The sequence below is a fragment of the Tenrec ecaudatus genome, chromosome 6 (genome assembly GCF_050624435.1).
Source record: "Tenrec ecaudatus isolate mTenEca1 chromosome 6, mTenEca1.hap1, whole genome shotgun sequence".
Lineage (NCBI taxonomy): Eukaryota > Metazoa > Chordata > Mammalia > Afrosoricida > Tenrecidae > Tenrec > Tenrec ecaudatus.
Genome location: NC_134535.1, coordinates 165,358,295 through 165,379,192, shown reverse-complemented (window position 1 = coordinate 165,379,192; position 20,898 = coordinate 165,358,295). Strand labels below are relative to the sequence as shown.

Below are 20,898 nucleotides of genomic sequence, written 5' to 3'. Positions count from 1 at the left end.
TGCCATTGCCTAGGAAAATAGTAAATCAAAAGCAGTACTGCAATCCTGGAGGGATTGCAGATGCAGGGGTGGTGATTCCTACCACATCTCCGTTTAACTCACCTATTTGGCCTGTAAATAAAGGCTATGGATTTGGAGAATGACAGTGGATTATTGTAAACTTAACCAGGTGGTGATTTCAATTGCAGCTGTCTTCCAGATGTGATTTCATTGCTTGAGCAAACTAATACTTCTCCTGGCACTTCGTATGCAGCTATTGATCTGACCAATGCCTTCTTCTCCAAACCAGTCTCAAAGCACCACCAGAGGCAGTTTGCCTTCAGCTTGCAGGGACACCAATGCACCTTCTCAACTCTCCCCCAGGGGTGCATCAACTTTTCTGTCCTATGCCATAATTTAGTCCAAAGGGATTTTGGTTACCTGTCTCTTCCACAAAATGTCACACTACATTATACTGATGACACACACTGTGGAGACTGGTCCTCCTCTTTACTCCACCATTTCTTTCATTGCCCAATGGGCACATAAACAAAGTGGACATGTCAACAGGGATGGAGGTTATGCCTGGGCACAGCAACATGGACTTCCACTCATCAAGGCTTACTTGGCCACTGCCACTGCTGAGTGCCCCATCTGCCAGAGCAGAAACCAACATTGAGTCCAAGCTATGGGGTCACTCCTCAGGGAGATCAACCAGCAACTTGGTGGCAGGTTGATTACATAGGACCACTTCTATCATGGAGGGGGCAGCATTTTGTTCTTACTGGAATAGACACCTACTCTGGATATGGATTTGCCTTCCTTTCATGCAATGCTTCTGCCAAAACTACCAATCGTGGATTTATAGATTTCCATATCCACTGGCGTGGCATCCCACAATCCATTGCTTCAGATCAAGGAACTCATTTCACAGCAAATGAAGTGTAGCATTAGGCCTGTGCCCATGGAATCCACTGGTTGTATCATGTTCCTCATCATCCTGAAGCAGCTGGCTTAATAAAACAATGGAATGGCTTCCCAAAGAAACAATTACAGTACCAGCTAGGTGCCAACACCTTGCAGGGCTGGGGCAATGTTCTCCAGGAGGCTATATATGCTGTAAACCAGTGACCAATATATGGTGCTGTGTCTCCAATAGCCGGGATTCATGGGCCCAAGAACCAGGGGGTGGAAGCTGGCATGGCATCACTCACTATCACACCTAGTGATCCACTTGCAGCATTTGTGCTTCCTGTCCCAGAAACCCTATGCTATGCTTCAGGCCTGGAAGCCCTTAATTTCAAAGGAAATATATCTCCCACGTGGAAACACAGTACTGATTCCACTGAACTGGCTGCTCAGAATGTCCCCTGGCCACAATGGGCTCCGCATGCCTTTGGATCAACAGGTCAGGAAGAGTGTCACTGTACTGAGTGGTGTGATTGATCTTGATTACCAAGGAGAAACTGAACTGGTGTTACATAATGGAGGTAAAGATAATATGTCTGGAATCCAGGAGATTCCCTAGACTGTCTCTTAGTACTACCATGCCCTGTGATTAAAGTAAATGGTTAACTACAGCAACCAAATCCTGACAGGACTTCTAATAATTCCTCAGGAATGAAGGATTGGGTCACCTCACCAGGCAAAGAACCACAGCCAATGAGGTGCTGGCCGAGGGAAAAAGTAGTACAGAATGGGTTGTAGAAGAAGGTAGTTCCACCTATCAGTTATGATCAGTTTTGATCAGTTGCAAAAGCAAGGACTATGATTGTCAGTATTTCTTCTTTGTATATGCTTATTGAATATCTTTCCTTTGTTCTTGTATGACACACCACATACAATTGGATTCAGTGTGTTTTCATGTATATCTATGATAGATGTATGGTACTAGGTGTAAGTGTGATTTAATTAATGTCTGGTAATTATATATGTCTTAAGAATTTTGTACAGGTTCTAAGTTGGCAAGGGGTAGACTCTAATACTTAGCTTTATTGTGCCAACCTGGCCTATAGGAACATGTGGGATTAATCAGGTCGCAGTTTGATTGAAGGACAAAGAGATAAATGGTTCTGTGAGGCCCATCCCCTTTCCTCTTGCTCTCTGGTTATCAGACCAGCATGCTGCTGGCTTAACTAGTGTCCCGTCTCAACCAGCGTGCTGTACAACCTGTGGGCCCAGCAAACCCATGGAGCATGGATCGTGTAGTTAGAGCTTGAGGCTCCTTTGAGACCTGCTTTATCATGATGCTGGTGTGTACCTTGCTTGAGCTTGAGGCTGGTGGATCCTGTCACCTTGCATTGCTTGAGTTTAATATCCCATCCAGGCTTGCTACTGATTGTTTGTGACCCACACAGCTGTTTGCTGCCTGAAAGCAGAATACCTGCTTTGCCCAAGGGAGGACTCCACTGTCTGCTTCCTTGACCTTGGACCCAGCAGCCCACGTGAGTTGAAGTATATTAACTGTTCCATGGAAATGAGTTGAACTGAGCCCTCTGTACTGCTGTGTGGACTTATTAACTGTTATATTCTTTCTTGCTGTATAAACCTATACACAATCATAAATGTCCTGGCAGGGGCCTAATACAACTTTTATTGTAGTTCAAATGTTCTGGGAGATGTAAATCACGCTTCAATAACATCACTGAACAAGAAGCAAGCACAGAGAGTAGAAAAGTAGAAGTAAGCACAAAGACTTGGAAAAAGTGATGTGACAAAGGGAAAAACAGTGAAAAAGGACCTGAATACTAAAAACCAGGGGCAAATATTTGAAAAATATTAAAAATGAGTAAATTTTTTAAACGTGATACAATTTTTTAAAAGCATGTTGAGATGCAAAGGAAAAATATTGGTAGACCAGAAAAAGAAAAAGAAAATAGACCAAGACATTAACATTAAAATTTTCAATATGTGAGATTTAATCTAGATGGATATAAATAAAAGATAAAATTAGGTGAATGTGAGGCAGTATTAAAAACATAACTCAAGATAGAGCATTACCTATAGAATAGAAGAAAGCAGTTAAGATGGAGATGATAGGTTTAGAACTGAGAAGAATGCAGAGGTTGACAGAAAAGAACTATATGAAGAGATAATCGCAGAAGCAGTTTTATAGTTGAACTCTCATTATTGTGATATTTCAGGATTTGAAAGACAAAATAAAAAGTAACAACTGAGAAAAATAGAAAAAAGAAAAACCAATCAGATGGGATCACATTTTTTAAAGACAACGGTAGATATCAGATGAAAAAGAGAGACTGCCACATGTACTTAGAAATTGATGAAAAAAGCAAAACACTTTCAAAATTTTTATAATCTTGTAAATTCTTACTGAACCTAAAATGAAATTGTAAGCATTATTGTACACAGCTAAGGGTTTGTCAGCACAGCTCTCTAAAGAGGACACTTAAAAGGGGAGAGGAAATGGAATCCAACAAAGAAGATAATTCCAAAAACAAGCAAACAAAACAAGTACAGAAAATGATCACTTATAATGGTAAATGTATACATTTCATAAGCTATTGTGTAAAGGAGTTGACAAGTTGAGTGAAATCCAAAATAATTGGCTGGTGGTATTGGTTCGACTCTCTTTGGTTAGTCCTTTCCATGCTAGCAAGCACCATCTTTTGTATCGACTTATTCAAATGCCTAAAGACATGTTTGTCCTTCGTGTGAAAGTTGTTGTTACTCATATCATGGACTGCCAGGTGCCCTTCAATGAATGCTGACTCATAGTAACCCAAGCACAATGAATGCAGTGCAACCAGGTACGCACTGTCCTCTTACTGCTACCATGCCTGAACCCACTTTTACCAAACATGAAAACTTCTTAGCACCGTCTTTTATAAGGAGGATTCTGATTGTACACTGTCCAAATGGATTTACTTGTTCTCCTGGCAGTCCATGATTGTTTCAGCATTATTTATTGAACCCCATATCTCTAGGGCATAAACTCTTCTGCAGTCTTATTTATTTATCTCCCGTATGCATCTCCCATATGACTGAAAATACCATGGCTTTGTCCAGGCACACCTTAGTCCTCGAAGTGACATCTTTACTATCTAGCACTTTAAATGTTTGTGCAGCAGATTTGCCCGATGCAATACATTGCCTGATTCCTTAACAGCTATTTCCATGAATAATGATTATGAATACAAATGTAATGAAATCCTTGAAATCAATTGCTCTCTGTTTATCATGATATTGTCTATTGTTTTAGCTGTGATGACTTTTTTCTCTTTGCAATAAAGTGCAATCTATAGAGAAGGCTGTTATCTTCGCTTTACATCAAGTGCCTCCAGTTTTCTTCACTTCTAGCAAACAAGATTGTGTCGTCTAATCCTGATGCTGATTTCATCTTTATAAAGACTAGTTTCTCAGATGATTTGCTCAGCATACCTATTGGAAATAAGGTAAAAGGATGCACACCTTCCCTAATTACAAACCATGCAGAAAGCCCTTGTTCTGCTCACACAACTGCCATTTAGTCCATGTACCAGTTCCCCAGGAGCACAGTTATGTGTTCTAGAATTCCCATTTTATGTGATATCATCCATCTCCGATGCATAGTAAATGGAACACAAGTAAACATACTTTGGGTGTTCACAGTTTTCAGCCAAGATCCATCTGATGTCCACAGTAATATCCCCTTTTCCATGTCTCCTGAATCCACCTTGAATTTCTGGCAGTTCCCCGTCAATATTCTAGTGCACATGTATTTTTATTATCTTCAACAAAACTTGACTTGCATGGGATAGCAATGACAGTGTTTATCATTTCTGAGTGGTGTTCAATCACCTTTCCTGTGGAATGGACTTAAATATGGATCTCCTCCGGTATGTGGAACACGTGAAAATCTTCCAAGTTCCTTGATATAGACTAGTGGGTGTTTCTAGTGCTTCATCAGCTTGTTGAAATAGTTCAATGGATTATCTGGGTCAATTGATGAAGCCTTGCTTTTTGCTCATACCTTCAGTGCAGCTTAAACATCTTCCTTCAACACCATATGCTACTGCTTGAAATGTTAACTATCAGTCGAGTACTGCTAGACATGTAATGGATGAGCATTAACCAATTCTTTTTGCCACAGGGACTCTGTGTATTCCTTTCATATTCTTTGATGTTTTCTACATCGTTCACGATTTTGCTCATAGAATCCCTCAATAGTTCTACTCGAGGCTTGAATTTTCTTCATTTTCTTCAGTTCGAGATATGCTGACAGTACTTTTCCTCGTTGACTTTCGAATTCTAGGTCTTTACACACTTCGCTCTGATACTCTATATTTTTCCTGAGCTGCCCCTGGAAATTTCTGTCCAGCTGTTTCATCATTCTTTACACTTACTTTTGCTACTCTACGGTCAAGCTCGAGTTTCAAATGTGTTCTGACATGAACTTCTTTCTTTCTTTTTCTTCCTGTCTCTTTCATGACATTTTGCTTTCTTCATGTATGATGTTCTTGATGTCATCCCACGACTCCTTATGTCTTGCATCATTAATATCCATTGTATCGAACCTGCCCTTAAGATGTTCCCTACCTTTAATTGAGATATACTTCTGGTCATATTTTGGCTCTGGTGGACTTCAGCTTCAGTCTGAACTTACATGTAACTAACTGACTTCCTTGTATGCATGTAGATATTATCCTATCACAGACAGCGCGGTCCTTTAAGATAATGCTGGGATGTTCTCTTTGACAATGAATCTGGTGCCATTGCTCTTAAATGTTTCACTCCAGCATAGTAAGCCATGGGATGTCTTGCCTTATTAGGCCTTGTTATAGAAAATACCACGTTGTGATAACCCAAGTTTGTTAATTCTCAGTCAGGCGGGGTACTTCCCACCTGCTATTGATGTATGTTTGTGACTACCCATAAAATAGCACATTCCGCCTTCTTTGTGACCCCCTTTTAAACCACCCCCAAAGCCTCACCACTTTGAAATGTTGCCTCTTATGTTTTGGAATTCAATTTCTCCTTGCTAATGCTGTCACTCTACCTTGGTGACAAACAGTCAACAGAAAGCCAGGCCACCTTGCCATCTTTGCAATGGCGGTGAAGGGGGGCGCGAGGTGCAGCATCAGTGAGGGACAGTGGGTACAACTCCAGCTGGTGCACAGGCTCAATCCCAGGCTTCCCACTGGCTGATGGCAGAGGCCCTGGAGGCTGGCTCTGGGCTTTCACTGGGTTAAGGGTCCATAAGCACCACCCCCCCAAATTCCATAACAACCTCCCTCTGGAGGCAGGGGTCCCAAGCAGAGAATGGCTGGAAGTGGCATTGGGTAGCTTGCCCCTATGCCCATATCCCCTACTTGAGCTGCCAGATCCCAGGCATTGAGGCTCCTGCTCAGCAGGGGTGGTCCCAGGCCATGCCAGCCCTCATCTTGGTGCAGCAGTGCGCCCCCCCCCCCCCCGCCCATGGAGGAGGTGCCACCACCAGCCTGACCACCTCTGTCCTAGAAATAAATACAAATATGGGAGACAAAAAAAGACTGGCAGAGAGCTCACCCTCCACCCCCGAGTCCCCTCTGGGCAGCCATTCCCTGCGGGGAAGATATACACCCATCCCCAGAAACTGTGCAGAGGGGCTGGTGAGACACCCCTGCTGATCTCCACAGGCGCCATCTCCCCCCAACAATGCCGACGACGTCAGGTGGCCAACGGAGACGGTGCAGCCCCCTCCCATGCCACCCCCTGCCCCACCCCCGGAGAACCACAGGGGACTCTGGCTCAGACCAGACCAGCATACACAAGAAAGGATTCAAGTACCAGGCAGCAGCCAGGAGGACCTGGCTCACAGTATCTGCCACCTCTCTTCCCTCCTGGGGCCTTGTGCAGGCCGCCTGGCTGGGAAGGCTGGAGCATGTGGGTGAGGATGCCCAGTCCCGGGTCGCCCCCCCCAGTGCCAGGCTAGAATTAGCTTTCAAATAGACTGTGTGGAGTATGTATTGCTACTACTCAGCTTAGGGGTAAAGTGGGGCCAAAGCACACAGGGACTGGGATCACCCAGTAGGCCCACTTCTGGACCTAGTCATCTTGTAATGGGCGGCTATTCGGGTTTACTTTTACTTTAACATTAGGAGATTAAGTATTCATAATTATTGGTCAATATTGACTCCAAAATCTTATTTATAAAGTTAAACTATAACTTATAAAGTTAAACTACCGAGCTTTAAAATAACAGCTAAACTGCAGTGAGTTTCTTCTTGTGTTGAAAAAACAGAAATATTGAAACAATTCAGATTTTGTTTAAAATTTTAATATGGATATATATTGAAGATTAAAAATTTAAAATATCCACAAGAAATAAAAGATTAAATAAATCTTCCAACCAGCAGGAGAAAATTAAAAGACTAATAATTCTCCCTCTACCAAGAAAGAGACAAAACTAGCAATGTGGAGAAAATGTAAACATTCGACACAAAGTAAGATAGGAGAATAAGCGGGGACAGCTCGTAGACAAAATGACAGTGGCAGAAATCATAGTCCTGGGGAAAGTCCTTTCAGCCCTTTCCCTTCCCTTTTCTCCAAAACTTGACTGTCTCCTGACAATAAGAAATATTTACAAAATTAAAATAGTGAATCTAATATAATCTTCGTTCACCCAGTTTGGCAATCAAGTTTCTGTGTGCAAAGCTGTTTGCTTTTCAGTTTCTATATTGGTGACATAATAAACTTCAAAAGCATACAATATGTTCACCAGGAGCTCTGCTGACTATCTTTTTTAAAAAAATTATTTTATTGGGGACTTTTACTGCTCTTATCACCCTCCATACACACATCCATTGTGCCAAACACATCTGGACATATGTTGCCATCATCTTTTTCAAAACATTTTCTTTCTATGTGAGCCATTGGTATCAGCTCCTCACTCCTCCCCACCTCTTCCCCGAAGAACCCTTGATAATTTATGAATTATTCTCATTTTTTATGTCTTTCACTGACTGTTGTATCCCTTCACCCACTTTTCTGTTGTCCATCCCCTTGGGAGAGGTCCACATGTCGATTCTTGTGATCAGTTCCCCCTTCCTCCCCCAACTTCCCTTACCCTCCCAGTATCGCTACTTCCCTTATTGGTCCCGAGGAGTTTATCTGTCCTGGATACTGTCATTTAAAAGGTACTATTCTAAGTACTTTATATAATGGGGAGCTTTATTTCCTACCTTCTTCATGACCACTTTGATCCCGTCGAGGTACAGATTCTAATGGAGGAACATCTCTTGCTTTTGTGCGAGTCCAGGAAATGTGTCCAGCAGATACTTCTGATGCCCATTCGCACATGCCCAATTCAAATTCACAGGCCTGGCACACTATCAAAAGAGGGAAAAGGGTTTTTTTAAATCTCAGTGGATTATCATAGTCTTATGGAGTGATTTTTTTAACTAGAGTTCATGTTTGAAACCACCAAGAGGGCCACACACTCACACATACACAGATACCTGTGTGGAAACTTAGATCCCCAAATATGATAATGTGGCATCAACACCAATTTTCAAAAGTTCCTCAGTTGTTCTGTATGAACATCCCCTAAATGAGATCCACTGACTTAAATGAAAGGAGGGGTTCACCATTTTTCTGTACCCTGAGTTTCATTTCAATTATTTTTAAATAACAGAAAATCAAGCCTTTTCTACTTTACAAAATTCTATGTAGTAGTAGATATTTATGCATACATACATTGATTATTTATTTTAGCTTTTTGTTACTATTTAGGTGAAAGGTTACCTAACACATTGATTGCCCCGCCAGCAATGCATGCACATTTTGTTTTGTGCCAATGATTGTAATCCCACGATGTAACTTTATTCTCCCCCGGTCACTTACAAGTTTCCATTCATCCTCCTTTTCAACCCCTTCTTGCCTTCTAAGTTTTATCCCTGAGAAAATGCTGATTTTTTTATATCACCCGATTACTTGTTTCAAGCAGTGTGCACTATCCTGGTATAATAACACCTTTTAGACTTGTCTATCATTTTTGGCTGAAAGTTTAGCCACAGGGTGATTCTTAAAAGATTCAGACTTAAAAGATGAAGTAAGAACTAGTCTCCGAAGGTCCCCCAGTCTCTATCAAACCAGGAAGCCGGCTTGTTTTTAAGCGAATGTGTTTTGGTGGACAATGGTACCTAGCACCATCTGGTTCTTTTGGTCTTACAATATAAACACTGAGGTTCAAGTGATCCACTCATGCTTTTGACAAATTGATTCCACGTGTCTTTGGGGAAGGACCAACGGGTGACTGTTCCTAGCTCTTACAACCTCAGACATTACTCAGAATATACAACATTGTGTTTGTGGGGTACGGCATGCCAATTGTCCTTGATGTCGTTGGAAGACCATAGTGCTGAGTCTTCAGAACCAATGACTCATTCCCTGAAGGTACTTTTTTATGGCTCAGATGTTTTTTATAGTTTTACCTCCTCTATTCTCTACTACATTCAGAGTAATATGTGCAGCCCTGGTAGATATATATCACTGAAATGTTAAAGCAGAAGTAGCGTACATAATTTGGTCTTTAATGCAGCAGTTTTATAAATTAAAAAATACCTTTTGAATTGTGTTTAATAGTGTGAATTTAACCAATAAAGCACAGATATAAATAGCATTCCAGTTAAACCTAGGATAACCCCATCATCAAAGTTTGGACAATAAAGTGTTTCTATGAGTGGTTTCTGAGTCTCATACACAGTCTCCATAACAAGAGGATGCACATATCAATTAAACACTTACCCCTTAATCCTTCACCTGGAGATTCAAAATGGCAGCGCTCTTCGCCTAGAAGACACAGCTCCTCCTTGGCACTCGATGCTTCTGGACACAGTAACCTTTCATCTGTGAAATTTGCAGAAGTGAGATGTAGGCACAACTGGAAAAATTCCTACATCTTAAGATGAGAACATTTTTTCTGCAAAGCAATTTTCTCCCCCATCCCCTCTGTGATGGTATCCCTCCCTCTTCCCAGAACCCCAAAGGCACCCTGATGGCATAGTGGGTCCAAGTTGAGTTGCTTACTTCAAGGTCAGCAATTTGAAACCACCAGCAGCTCCACTGGAGAAAGACAAGGCTCAGAAACTCACAGAGGCAGTTCTGCCCTGTCCTGTAGAGCAGGTGATCCTATGAGCAGTAATCAAATCAATGGCAGCAAGTGCAGTTTTATTTTTCTTTGACGGGAGAGGGGGGGAATGAGAGAGTGATATTGTGAAAGGGATTGTGGGAGGGACAGAGGTCAAAAAAAAAAAGAGAAGGAGCAGGCAGAAGGAAGGGTGGGAAACAGATTGAGAGAGACACTAAAACCATGCCAGATCTTTTGTATTCAATCAGGTCTGCTTTAACTGACAAGCCCTACACCAAACCTTCCAAGTCTTCACCGAAAGGACCCACTCTAAAGTTAAACGAAAAGTCTAGCATTAGAAAGATAATTATACAAATGTCAAAGAGAACATGTGGTAACCTCTGCTTTACATTTTAAAGGGGAACCACATCATCTCTGCAACGTCTGTCCTTGTAGCCCTCTCGAGTGGCCTGTTTCTATCCTCCATACCTCCTAATGCAGGACCTGAAGGTGAAGTAAGTGTCCTTCATGCCTCTCATTCCACTTTAAGAGAGCTGCCTGTCACTACTCCCTAAATAATCCAGGGTTGCATATCTTTACATCAGACAATACCCTTCACTCTTCCAATTCACTGCAGTCACCCATGCACTGCATGGAAGCCGACCGCTGCATTGCTTTTCCATGGAGCAGCTGGTGCATTTGAACCATTTAAATGAACAGCAGATCCAATTGTCTACAGATGGGCATTGGATTTCTACTATATGCCCAACCCGCATTCACCTTGGGTATGGTTTTATTCTGGGTCTTAGATGCCTGTACCTGATCCCACTGACACCTCATGATCACACGGGCTGGTGTGCTTCTTTCTTTTGGGCTTTGCTGCTTCTGAGCTAGATGGCCACTTGTTTATCTTCAAGCCTTTAAGACCCCAGATGCTATACCTTTTGATAGCTGGTCACCATCAGCTTTCTTCACCACATTTGCTTATGCATTTTTTCCCATGCCCTCACAGAGGGGTCACAGAGAAGAGATGAGCCAGTCAGGTTATAGCACCAATGGAACACACAACTTTCCTCTAGCTCTTTGGTGCTTCCTTCCCCCCACTACTATGACCTCAATCTCAATTCTACCTTATAAATCGGATTAGACCAGAGCATGCACACTGCTACAGATAAGAGCCCACAACACAGGGAATCCAGGACAGATAAACCCCCTCAGGGCCAACAAGGAGAGTAGAGACACCAGGAGAATTAGGGGAGGATGGGGTGGGGGGAGGGGGAATTGATCACAAGGATCAACCTAGAACATCCTCTCAGGGGGGACAAATAACAAAAAAAGTGGGTGAGGGGCGACAGAAGATGATGTAATATATGGAAAAAATAATCTATAAATTATCAAAGGTTCATGAGGGAAGGCAGGCTGGGGAGGGAGGGGGAAGAAATGAGGAGCTAATATCAGGAGTTCATATGGGAATAGAATGCTTTGAAAAAGATGATGGCGGCCTATGTGCTAATGTGCTTGATACACTGGAGGAATGTATGGATTGTGATAACAGATGTAAGAGCCCCCAATAAAAGTTTTAAAAAGAGCAGCAGATCATTGTAGTCACTGAGATAGTGGAGTGTATTATCTTACATGAAAGGAAAGCAGAAGTCCTGAGTGGGATCTTTCTTTAATATACAACCATGCTTACTCCTGCCTCAGGCCTTTGGCATTATCTTAACTTCCACTATTCTCCTTGCTTGCTCCCTCAACTCCTTGTTTGTGTTGTGTTACTCTTCAGATGATAGGTTCTCAATGAAGCCAGATGTGACCTCTCTGTAAAAGGTCTCCATCCTGTGCTCACCTCCGGTCTCTCTTTTATCATTCTCCATAGTAACAGATCATCATTTGCCTAAAGAAAACTATCATTTGTTAGTGTTTTTCTCCCTATTCCCTTCCCTTCTCCTCCCCACCCATGCCTAAATTAATCCCCATAAATAACGGGGTTGTATTTTATTTTTTTCACCTTTCACCATTACCTCACTTCCTAGAAAAAGCCCTGGCACAACAAATGTGATCAACAAATATTATTTCAATGAGTAAATAAACAACATAAAACTAATTTAAAATTTTTAAAGTTTGTAGAATCCATATTTCTTATATTGTTATTCATTAGAAAAGGTAGGCAATTGGTTATGAAAATGAGTTATGAATACATCCATAATCAGGTTTCTCATAGTAGAAACTTACAAATGATGAATATGCAAATCCTCTTGAATACAAAATCCAGTGAAAATAAAACTGCATATGCAATTAAGGTAGTATGGCAATAAATGAAGCTAAGGTTTGCACCATAACAAGTACCACAAAACAATAAAGATTATAATTTTTATGAATTCCTATAATAGCTATAAATCGACCCATTAATCAAAATAAACATCCTACTGATATAACAACCTTGGGGAACAGTATGGGAACCCTGAGGCTGTAAATAAATCATGTGTGTGTGTGTGTGTGTGTGTGTGTGTGTGTCCATCTGTGGGTATCTGATTTTCCTTTTCATTTTCTTAGTTATTTGATTGTTTATTACTTCTTTTTCTTTCCCTCTCCCCCTGGCATCCCATAACATAGCGTCTGCTTCTTTGATATGAAAACCATTTCTCACGATTTTTTTCATTTATAATAATGGTCTCAACTTTGCTGTCTGTCTTCCAAATCCATGCATGTAATCAGGTGCTTCATCATTGTTTTTTGTTTTGTTTTGTTTTGGAAATGCACATTACTCTGTCATATGGATGTACCAGAGTTTATTTCTCCATTCCCCAAAGATGGGTGTTGGGTTGCTTCTAATTTTTGGCACTTGTGGATAGCATGGTGATAAGCGTAGGTGTGATATCTCTTTGTGTTTTGTTCTTTTGGGAACAGACCTAGTTGAGTGAGTGGTGAGCCATGTGTTATTTCTATTTACATTTATTTGCCATCGTGGCGGTACAGGTTCGCAATCCCACCAGCGGTGTATGAGAATTCCATTCTCGCCACATCCTCTCCAGCATTCGTTATTTCTGGTTTGTTTTAATTTTGTCTTCAGTGCCAGTGTGAGGTGGAATCTCATCATTGTTTTAATTTGCATTTATCTAATAGCTAGTTATCATGGGTGTTTCTCCATATAATCGTTGGTTGCCAAGATGCCATCCTTGGTGAATTTTCTAGTCGTGTATCCTGCTCATTTTAACTTGGATTATTCGTGGGTTTTTTTTAATTAAGGTTTTCAGCTTTCTATAGATTTTAGCTCTTATCTGCTATATTGCTGCCAAATTCCCCACCTACAATCTGTGGGGTTTTTTTAAATGAAATCTTTGATATACGAAAATGTTGTATTTTTAGGATGTCCTAATCCTTCATTTTGTCCTTTGCAGCGTGTCTTTCGCTGTTTAGTAGTGTGATTATGCCTTGGATTAGAGCCATTAAGTTGCTACTTAATTTTTCATTGATGGTCTGTATAATCTTAGGGTTCATAGTCATGTCATTATTCCACCTTGTGTTCATTTTTGTGTATGGGATAGGGTATTCATGTGCAGATAAAAGTCCAATTCTCCTCTCAACCATTATTGAAAAGACAGTCTTTTCCCCATTTCATGAGTTTTATACTCTTTAACCAACATTAAGCATCTGTAGGTACTTGGTTTTATTTCTGTTTGGTGACCGTGGGTGGATGGAATAGGAGTGTAGTGGTACTGCACTGTTGTTTTTTGTCATGATACAACTTTAAGTGCTCTACTGATAGCCGCAAGGTCCCTGGTTCAATCTTACCAGCATCTCTGTGGGAGAAAGGAGTCAAGTATTTTACTGCCAAAGTGATTCCAGCTTAGGAACCCTCTGAGACAGCTCAACTATTGTCATTTGTGGTCACTATGATCAAAATTGCCTGACTGACACACAGCAACAACAATGCCAAATGAACCTGGGCACTTTTTTATGTGCTTACTTGCCATCAATATCTATTTATTGGTAATATGTTAGTATTGCATTCTTTAATTTATTTTTAATTTCCATACCGTAAAATGCACGTTTTGTCAATCATGCATATGCATCTACATTATAATGATGCATAGAATTGTGTAACAAGACCCAAAATCAAGATAGAGAAGAATTCCAATCTGAGCAACTATCGATCTATTTCTATGCCTATTTTTTTCCTTTTCCAGAATACCATCTAAATGGAATCATATCTTATTCTCACCATAATCCATGTTGGATGCATTCCTATTGCTACCAGTGGCTTGGGTCATTCTGTAACCGGAAAGAATGTAGATGGTACACTACGGGGAGGAGGTAGCACAATTTAGGCAAACGTTCCTGGTTGACATAAAATCAGGTGGTTTCAAGTTTCTGTTTACAAAAAAAGGTTAGGTGTGAATGAAAACTTTACTTTATTTCCTAAAATACCTAGGGTCAGAAGAAAAAAACCAAATCGGTCTTAGAATCATTGTAGCCAGAATGCTCCTTAGAAGAAAGAATGGTGAGACTACGCCTCACAGAGTTAAGACACGTCATGAGAAGGGATCTGTCCCTAGACAGGAGCAGCATTATTGGTAAGTTAGGGGTTAGAAAAAGAGAGAAGGCTCTTCCTTGGGTTGAATTGACGTGATGCCTGCAACAATGGCTGCAAACATAGCCGTGGTTGTGAGGACGGCAGCGTGGGACCCTCGACTACTTTGTGCTGCTTTGCCTAAGGGTGCTGTGAGTCAGAATATACTGCGTGATGCCTTACAAAATATGGTTAAGTACATTTCCCCCAAAATTCCAAACTGCCCCACAGAGTGGCGTATCATTGTCCAAGATGCTCAATGTATCACCAGCAATCGGTATTTTCAGATCTTTCCACCATTAACTTGAGTCAGTCTAACGTGTGTAATGGTAAGGACTATAGATGCAAGCTTTTCTCTTCTTTTGGCTGTGGATACTGAACTAAGTAAGATTAAGTCTCTGTATATTCTTCTTGGTGAAGTATCTAGACAAATCATTTTAATGGTGTTTGTTCCCATGTTAAGTGTCCAGCAAATATTGTCTCCCAGTCTGTGGCTAGTTTTTCCATTGTCAGGGCAGTATCTTCCATGGATCATTTTGATGCTCAATTTGTCATGTTTTTCATTTCTATTTATAGATCAAAATATTGGTGTTGAGTCTATGGTTGATGTCTTAACACCAAGTCTAAGTGATTTTTCCTATATTATTTTCTTGAAATTTTAGATTTTCCCTTTAAATTAATTTTCACATAAGATATGACCTTGAAGTCATGATTCATGTTTGGCCTATGGAATTCCAAATGTTATAACACCATTTGTTGAAAATATTGCCCTTTATCTTTCTTCTGGAACTCCTTGGTATCAGCTCCTCTTTATCCCCTTCCTCCCTCACTCTAGGCCCAAGGAACCCTTATCTATCTATCTATCTATCTATCTATCTATCTATCTATCTATCTATCATCTATCTATCACCATATCTTCTGCCATCCAATATATTCATTCACATATAATTCTGTTGTTCACTCCCCTCAACTGAGGTTATACAGTCATCATTGCTATCAGATCCCCTTTTCCCCCTTCTTCTCCCTCCTTTCTCCTACCCTCAGAGCTATAATAGTGATGTTTGGGGACGGAAGGGGATGTGAGGGCAGGCAGTTTGACCACCCTGCCATCAGCTGAGAATGTCTTTGGAAACTGACTCAGTTCAGTATCCACAGCCAAAAGAAGACAAAAGCTCTGCCTGCTCATGGACCCCCAGCCTGGTCTCTGGCCTGCTCATGGACCCCCAGCCTGCTCTGCACCTCTGGCTTGTTCTGGCTCTCCAGCTAGCAGCCACAGTCTCTTGATTTTCTGCTCTCACAACAGCATCACAGAGCAGGTGATTCTACATGGGCACCAGTTTCCCGGAAGTCCTCACAGGCACCACATTTTTTGTGTTACTTCACGAAAGAGTCATCCCAACTCCAGCTTCTGGAATCTTGTGGACTGTGTTCTCTGAGCCCAAGAACTCACTTCACAAAGAGGACAGGCATGGAATCAGAGCCGGTAGGCAGTTTGGACTCAGGTGAAAACCCAGCACAGTCAGCACAGTGAAAACCCAGCCTGGAATGCTTTGTCTTTGTCCTCCCATTGCCTAGAACAGACCAGGTCTCCATTTACACACCTGACCTACCTTCTTGGGACCTTTGCTGTGGGCTTCCCTGTTTAGTAGAAGTGGGATGGGCCCCTTTACCAGTTCTAGAAGCATTAAAAAAAACAGTTCTATGCTATTTTCTCCACCAGTTTATCATGTTGTGGTGGTTTGTGTGTTGCTATGATTCTGGAAGCTATGTTACTGGTATTTCAAAAGCCAGCAGGGTCATCCAAAGTCAACAGGTTTCAGAAAAGCTTCCAGACTAATAAAGACAAACTGGGCTTCCCATTAGGGGAAGAGGCCACAGAATAAACTGCATGCACAGATTTGAAGCACTGTGAAACACTGAAAGCATAAACAAAGGAAGCAGATCATTGTCTGAGATACTGCTAAAGGATGGCCCCGCAGGTCCGTGGGCTCTCAAATTTGACTGAAGAGAAACTGATGGCTTGGTGGACAGTCAGCCATGGTGACATTAGTCCAATAAAGTCCGTGGAACCAGAGCCTTCAGGATCATTTGCTGATGGAACATGCCTAAAGGTAGAGAAATAATTGCAAAAAATGTTTGACTGATCTGACTTGGAATGTGCAAAGTATGTGTTTAGAAAATTTGGAAGTGATCAAAAATGAAATGGAACTAATGAAGATTAGTGACATAATGCCTAGGAAATGGAATGGTATTAACCATTTTGAATAAAAAAATTATATGATCTACTATGTCAGGAATAACATAATCAAAAGGAATGGTATAGCATTCATTATCAGAAAGGATCTTGATAAATCCATATTAAAGTACAATGATATCTGTGATCAGATTATATTTATCCACCTTCAAGGAAATCCAATCAATACAACATTATTTAATTTTATGCAGCAACTGCAAAATCTATTGAGGAAGAAATTGAAGAATTCTACCAATGACTTCAGCTGTAAATTGATCAAACAAGAAATCAAGATGCATTGATAGCTATTGGTGATTTGAATGCAAAAGTTGGAAACAAAGAGGAAGGAATAGTAGTTGGAAAACATGGACTTGGTGATAGAAATGAAGCTGGAGATCAAAAAAAAATTTTGCAAAACCAATGACTTGTTCATAGTGAATACCTTTGCATCAACAACAGAAAAGGCAACTATGCACATTCACTTTCCCAGATGGAATACACAGAAATCAAACTGACTGCATCTGTGGGAAGACACAGGGAAGAAGCTCAGCATCAGCAACTAAACTAGAGCGGGGCCTACAGTGGAACAAACCATCAATTTCTCATGTGTAAGTTCGGGATAAAGCTGAAGATAATTAAATTAAGCCCACAAGAGTCAATATACAATCTGAGTTTATCACACCTGAATATTGAGAACATCTCAAGAACGGTGTCAATGCATTGAACGCTAATGACAGAGGACTTGAGCCATGGAAGAACGTCAAGAACATCATCCATGAAGAAAGCAAAAAGTCATTAATGATACAATGAAAGAAAAGATCAACGTCAATGTCTGAAGAGACTCTGACACTTGCTATTAATCATAGAGTAGATAAAACAAAAAGGATGAAGTCAAGGAGCTGAACAGAAGATTTCAAAGGACCAAATATTATAACGATATGTGTAAGAACCTAGAATTAGAAAATCAAAAGGGAGGAGCATGCTCAGCATATCTTAAATTGAAAAGAACTCTAGAATAAATTCAAGCGTAAAATTGCAATTTTGAATATTTCTAGAAGCAAAATATTGAATGATGCAGGAAGCGTCAAGAGAAGATGGAAATAATACAGTCACTGTACCAAAAAGAAATATTCAACAGTCCCTCATTTCAAGATGCACCATGTGAGCAAGAACCAATGGTGCGGAAGGAAGTTCATGCTGCACTGACTGCATTAACCAAAACTAGGCTCCAGGAATTGAAGGAATGCCCCTTGAGATGTCTCAGCAAGCTGAAGAACACTAGAAGGAAACACTCACTTGTCTATGTCAGGATATGTGTGAGACAGCGACTTGGCCAACTGACTGGAAGAGCTCCATATTTCCAAAGAAAGGTGACCCAACAGAATGCTAAAAGTATAGTCCAGTCTTACTGATATGACACACAGTAAAATTTTGCTTAAGATTATCCAACAATGGTTGTTTACTTGTGTTTCATTGATTATGCAAAAGCATCTGACTGTGTGCACCATGATAAAATTTAGATAACCTTGAGAATAACTGGAATCCCAGAATGCTTCATTGTGCTCATAAAGAATTTGTACGACAATCAAGAGGCAGTTGCTTGAACAGACAAGGGAATACTACATGGTTTAAAATCAGGAAAGATATGTGTCAGGTCTGAATTCTCTCACCATACTTGTTCAAATTATATGATGAGCAAATCCTCAGAGAAGTTTTATTATATTAAGAATGTGGCATAAGGACCTGAGGAAGGCTTATTAGCAACCTGTGGTTTGCAGAGGACCCAACCTTGCTTGCTGGAAGTGAGGAGGACCTGAAGCACTTGCTGATGAAGATCAAGGATTGCCACCTTCAGTGTGGATTGTGACTCAATGTAATGAAGACCACAAACTGAACCAAAGGTAACATCATGGTAAATGAAAAAAAGTTTGAAGTTATAAAGGATTTTATCTTATGTGGATCTGCAATTTACACTCAAGGAAGCAGCAATCAAGAGATAAAATGATATATTGCATTAGGTCAATCTGCTGCTTCAATACTCTCTGGCATATTGAAGAGCAAGCACGTTACTTTCAGGACTAGGGTAACCCTGACCCAAGCCATGGTATTGCCTATCACATCCTGCGCCTGTGATAGTTGGACTTGAATAAGGAAGACTGTAGGATAATGCATGCATTTAAGTTGCGATGCTGCAAAAACAAGTATCGGTAATAGCATGCACTGCCAAATGAACACACTGATCTGTCTCGGAAGTGCTAAGGTCAGGGTGTGTCTTAGAGGCATGGATGAGATTTTGTCGATATTGTCAGGAGAAACCAGTCCCTGGAAAAAGACATCATGGCTGGTACAGTGGAAGGGCATCAAAACCGAGTAAGACCCGGGCTGAAATGGATGGATTCAGTGCCTGAATCAATGGGCTCACACACGGGAACAATTATGAGGATGGCACAGATCTGTGCAGTGTTTAGTTCTGTGGTCCATAGGGGAACTAAGCTTTCGGTTGGAGTGGACTCCGATTTTCTACATACACAATCTTTTTAACTGCAAATACAACTTTTATATCCTCCATTCAAATTCCTTTTTATTTCTGTTTCTTCTCATATTCTACTGGCTAGAGCCTAGAAATATGTTTCTGGAGGGTTGGTTATATTTCCTCCTTTGCATATATTGCTCAATTCAATTTCTTAAGATTTTAATATCTAGGTTTCTATGGAATGTTGCTGTATAATTTCATACTTTATTTTTGTCTAATTTTACTACTAGGCCTTATATCATGAAGGGGAAATGTAGTCTTCATCTTTCTGTTTTCTGGAATAGAATGTGTATAACTATTATTTCTTCCCTAAGTGTTCTATAAAATTTACCCATGAAATGCTGTAGTTTTCTTTCATGATAGATGTTCACTGTGAATACTTAGCACTATGAATTTTAAATTTTTTGCTGTGATTTAGAAAAAAGAACCCTAAAACTTTTCAGAATTTTTTAGTCTAATTAATTTTTTTTCATGAATGAATTTACATCTCTCCAAGAGCATGCTCTTTTCTTTTGCTTTTTTTCCCCCTTTTTTCATTGAGCCTTTTGTCTTTTTAAAAAAACATTCTATTAGGAGTTCATACAACTCTTATCACAAACCATACATACATTAATTGTGTAAAGAACATCTGTACATTCATTGCCCTCATCATTTTCAAAGCATTTGCTCTCCACTTAAGTCCATGGCATCAGGTCCTATTTTTCCGCTCCCGCCCCGCTTCCCCCTCCCTCATGAGCCCTTGATAATTTATAAATTATTATTTTGTCATTCTTGCCCTGTCCGACATCTTCCTTCACCCCCTTTTCTGTTGTCCATCCCCCAGGGAGGAGGTCACATGTAGATCCTTGTAATCAGTTCCCTCTTTCCAACCCACTCTCCCTCTACCCTCTCAATATCATCACTCACACTCCTGTTCCTGAAGGGATCATCCACCCTGGATTTCCTGTGCCTCCAGCTTCTATCTTCACCAGTATACATCCTCTGGTCTAGGCAGACTTGCAAGGTAGAATTCAGATCATGATAGTGGGAGTGGGGTGGGGGGAGAGGAAGCATTTAGGAACTAGAGGAAAGCTGTATTCTTCATTGGTGCTACATCCCACCCTGACTGGCTCGTCTCCTCCCCTGAACCACTCTGCAAGGGGATCTCCAGTGGCCGACAAATGGGCTTTGGGTCTCCACTTGGCACTTCTCCCTTCACTCATTATGGTAAGATTTTTTGTTGTTGTTGTTCTGATGATGCCTGATATCTGCTCCCTTCAACACCCCATGATTGCACAGGCTGGTGTGCTTCTTCCATGTGGGCTTTGTTGCTTCTGAGCTAGACGACCGCTTATTTACCTTCAAGCCTTTAAGAGCTCAGATGCTGAACCTTTTGCTAGCCGGGCACCATCAGCTTCCTTCGCCACATTTGCTTATGCACCCGTTTGTCCTCAGTGATTATATCATGGAGGTATGCACCCAATGATATGATTTTTTGTTCTTTGATGCTTGGTAACTGATCCCTTCGGAACCTCATCATCACACAGGATGGTGTGCTC

The 20,898-nt window shown here is 40.9% G+C and overlaps 1 protein-coding gene across 1 annotated transcript in view; it reads right to left on the bottom strand.

Moving 5' to 3' along the window:
* Positions 1 to 20,898, bottom strand: part of MALRD1 (MAM and LDL receptor class A domain containing 1) — an 836,583-nt gene that overhangs the window by 741,182 nt on the left and 74,503 nt on the right. Inside the window, exons 6-7 of the mRNA XM_075553413.1 lie at positions 9,703 to 9,804; positions 8,139 to 8,285 (exon numbers count right to left, since the gene is read on the bottom strand). Coding sequence (XP_075409528.1) covers positions 8,139 to 8,285; positions 9,703 to 9,804 — 249 coding nt within the window. The remainder of the gene's footprint in view (positions 1 to 8,138; positions 8,286 to 9,702; positions 9,805 to 20,898) is intronic.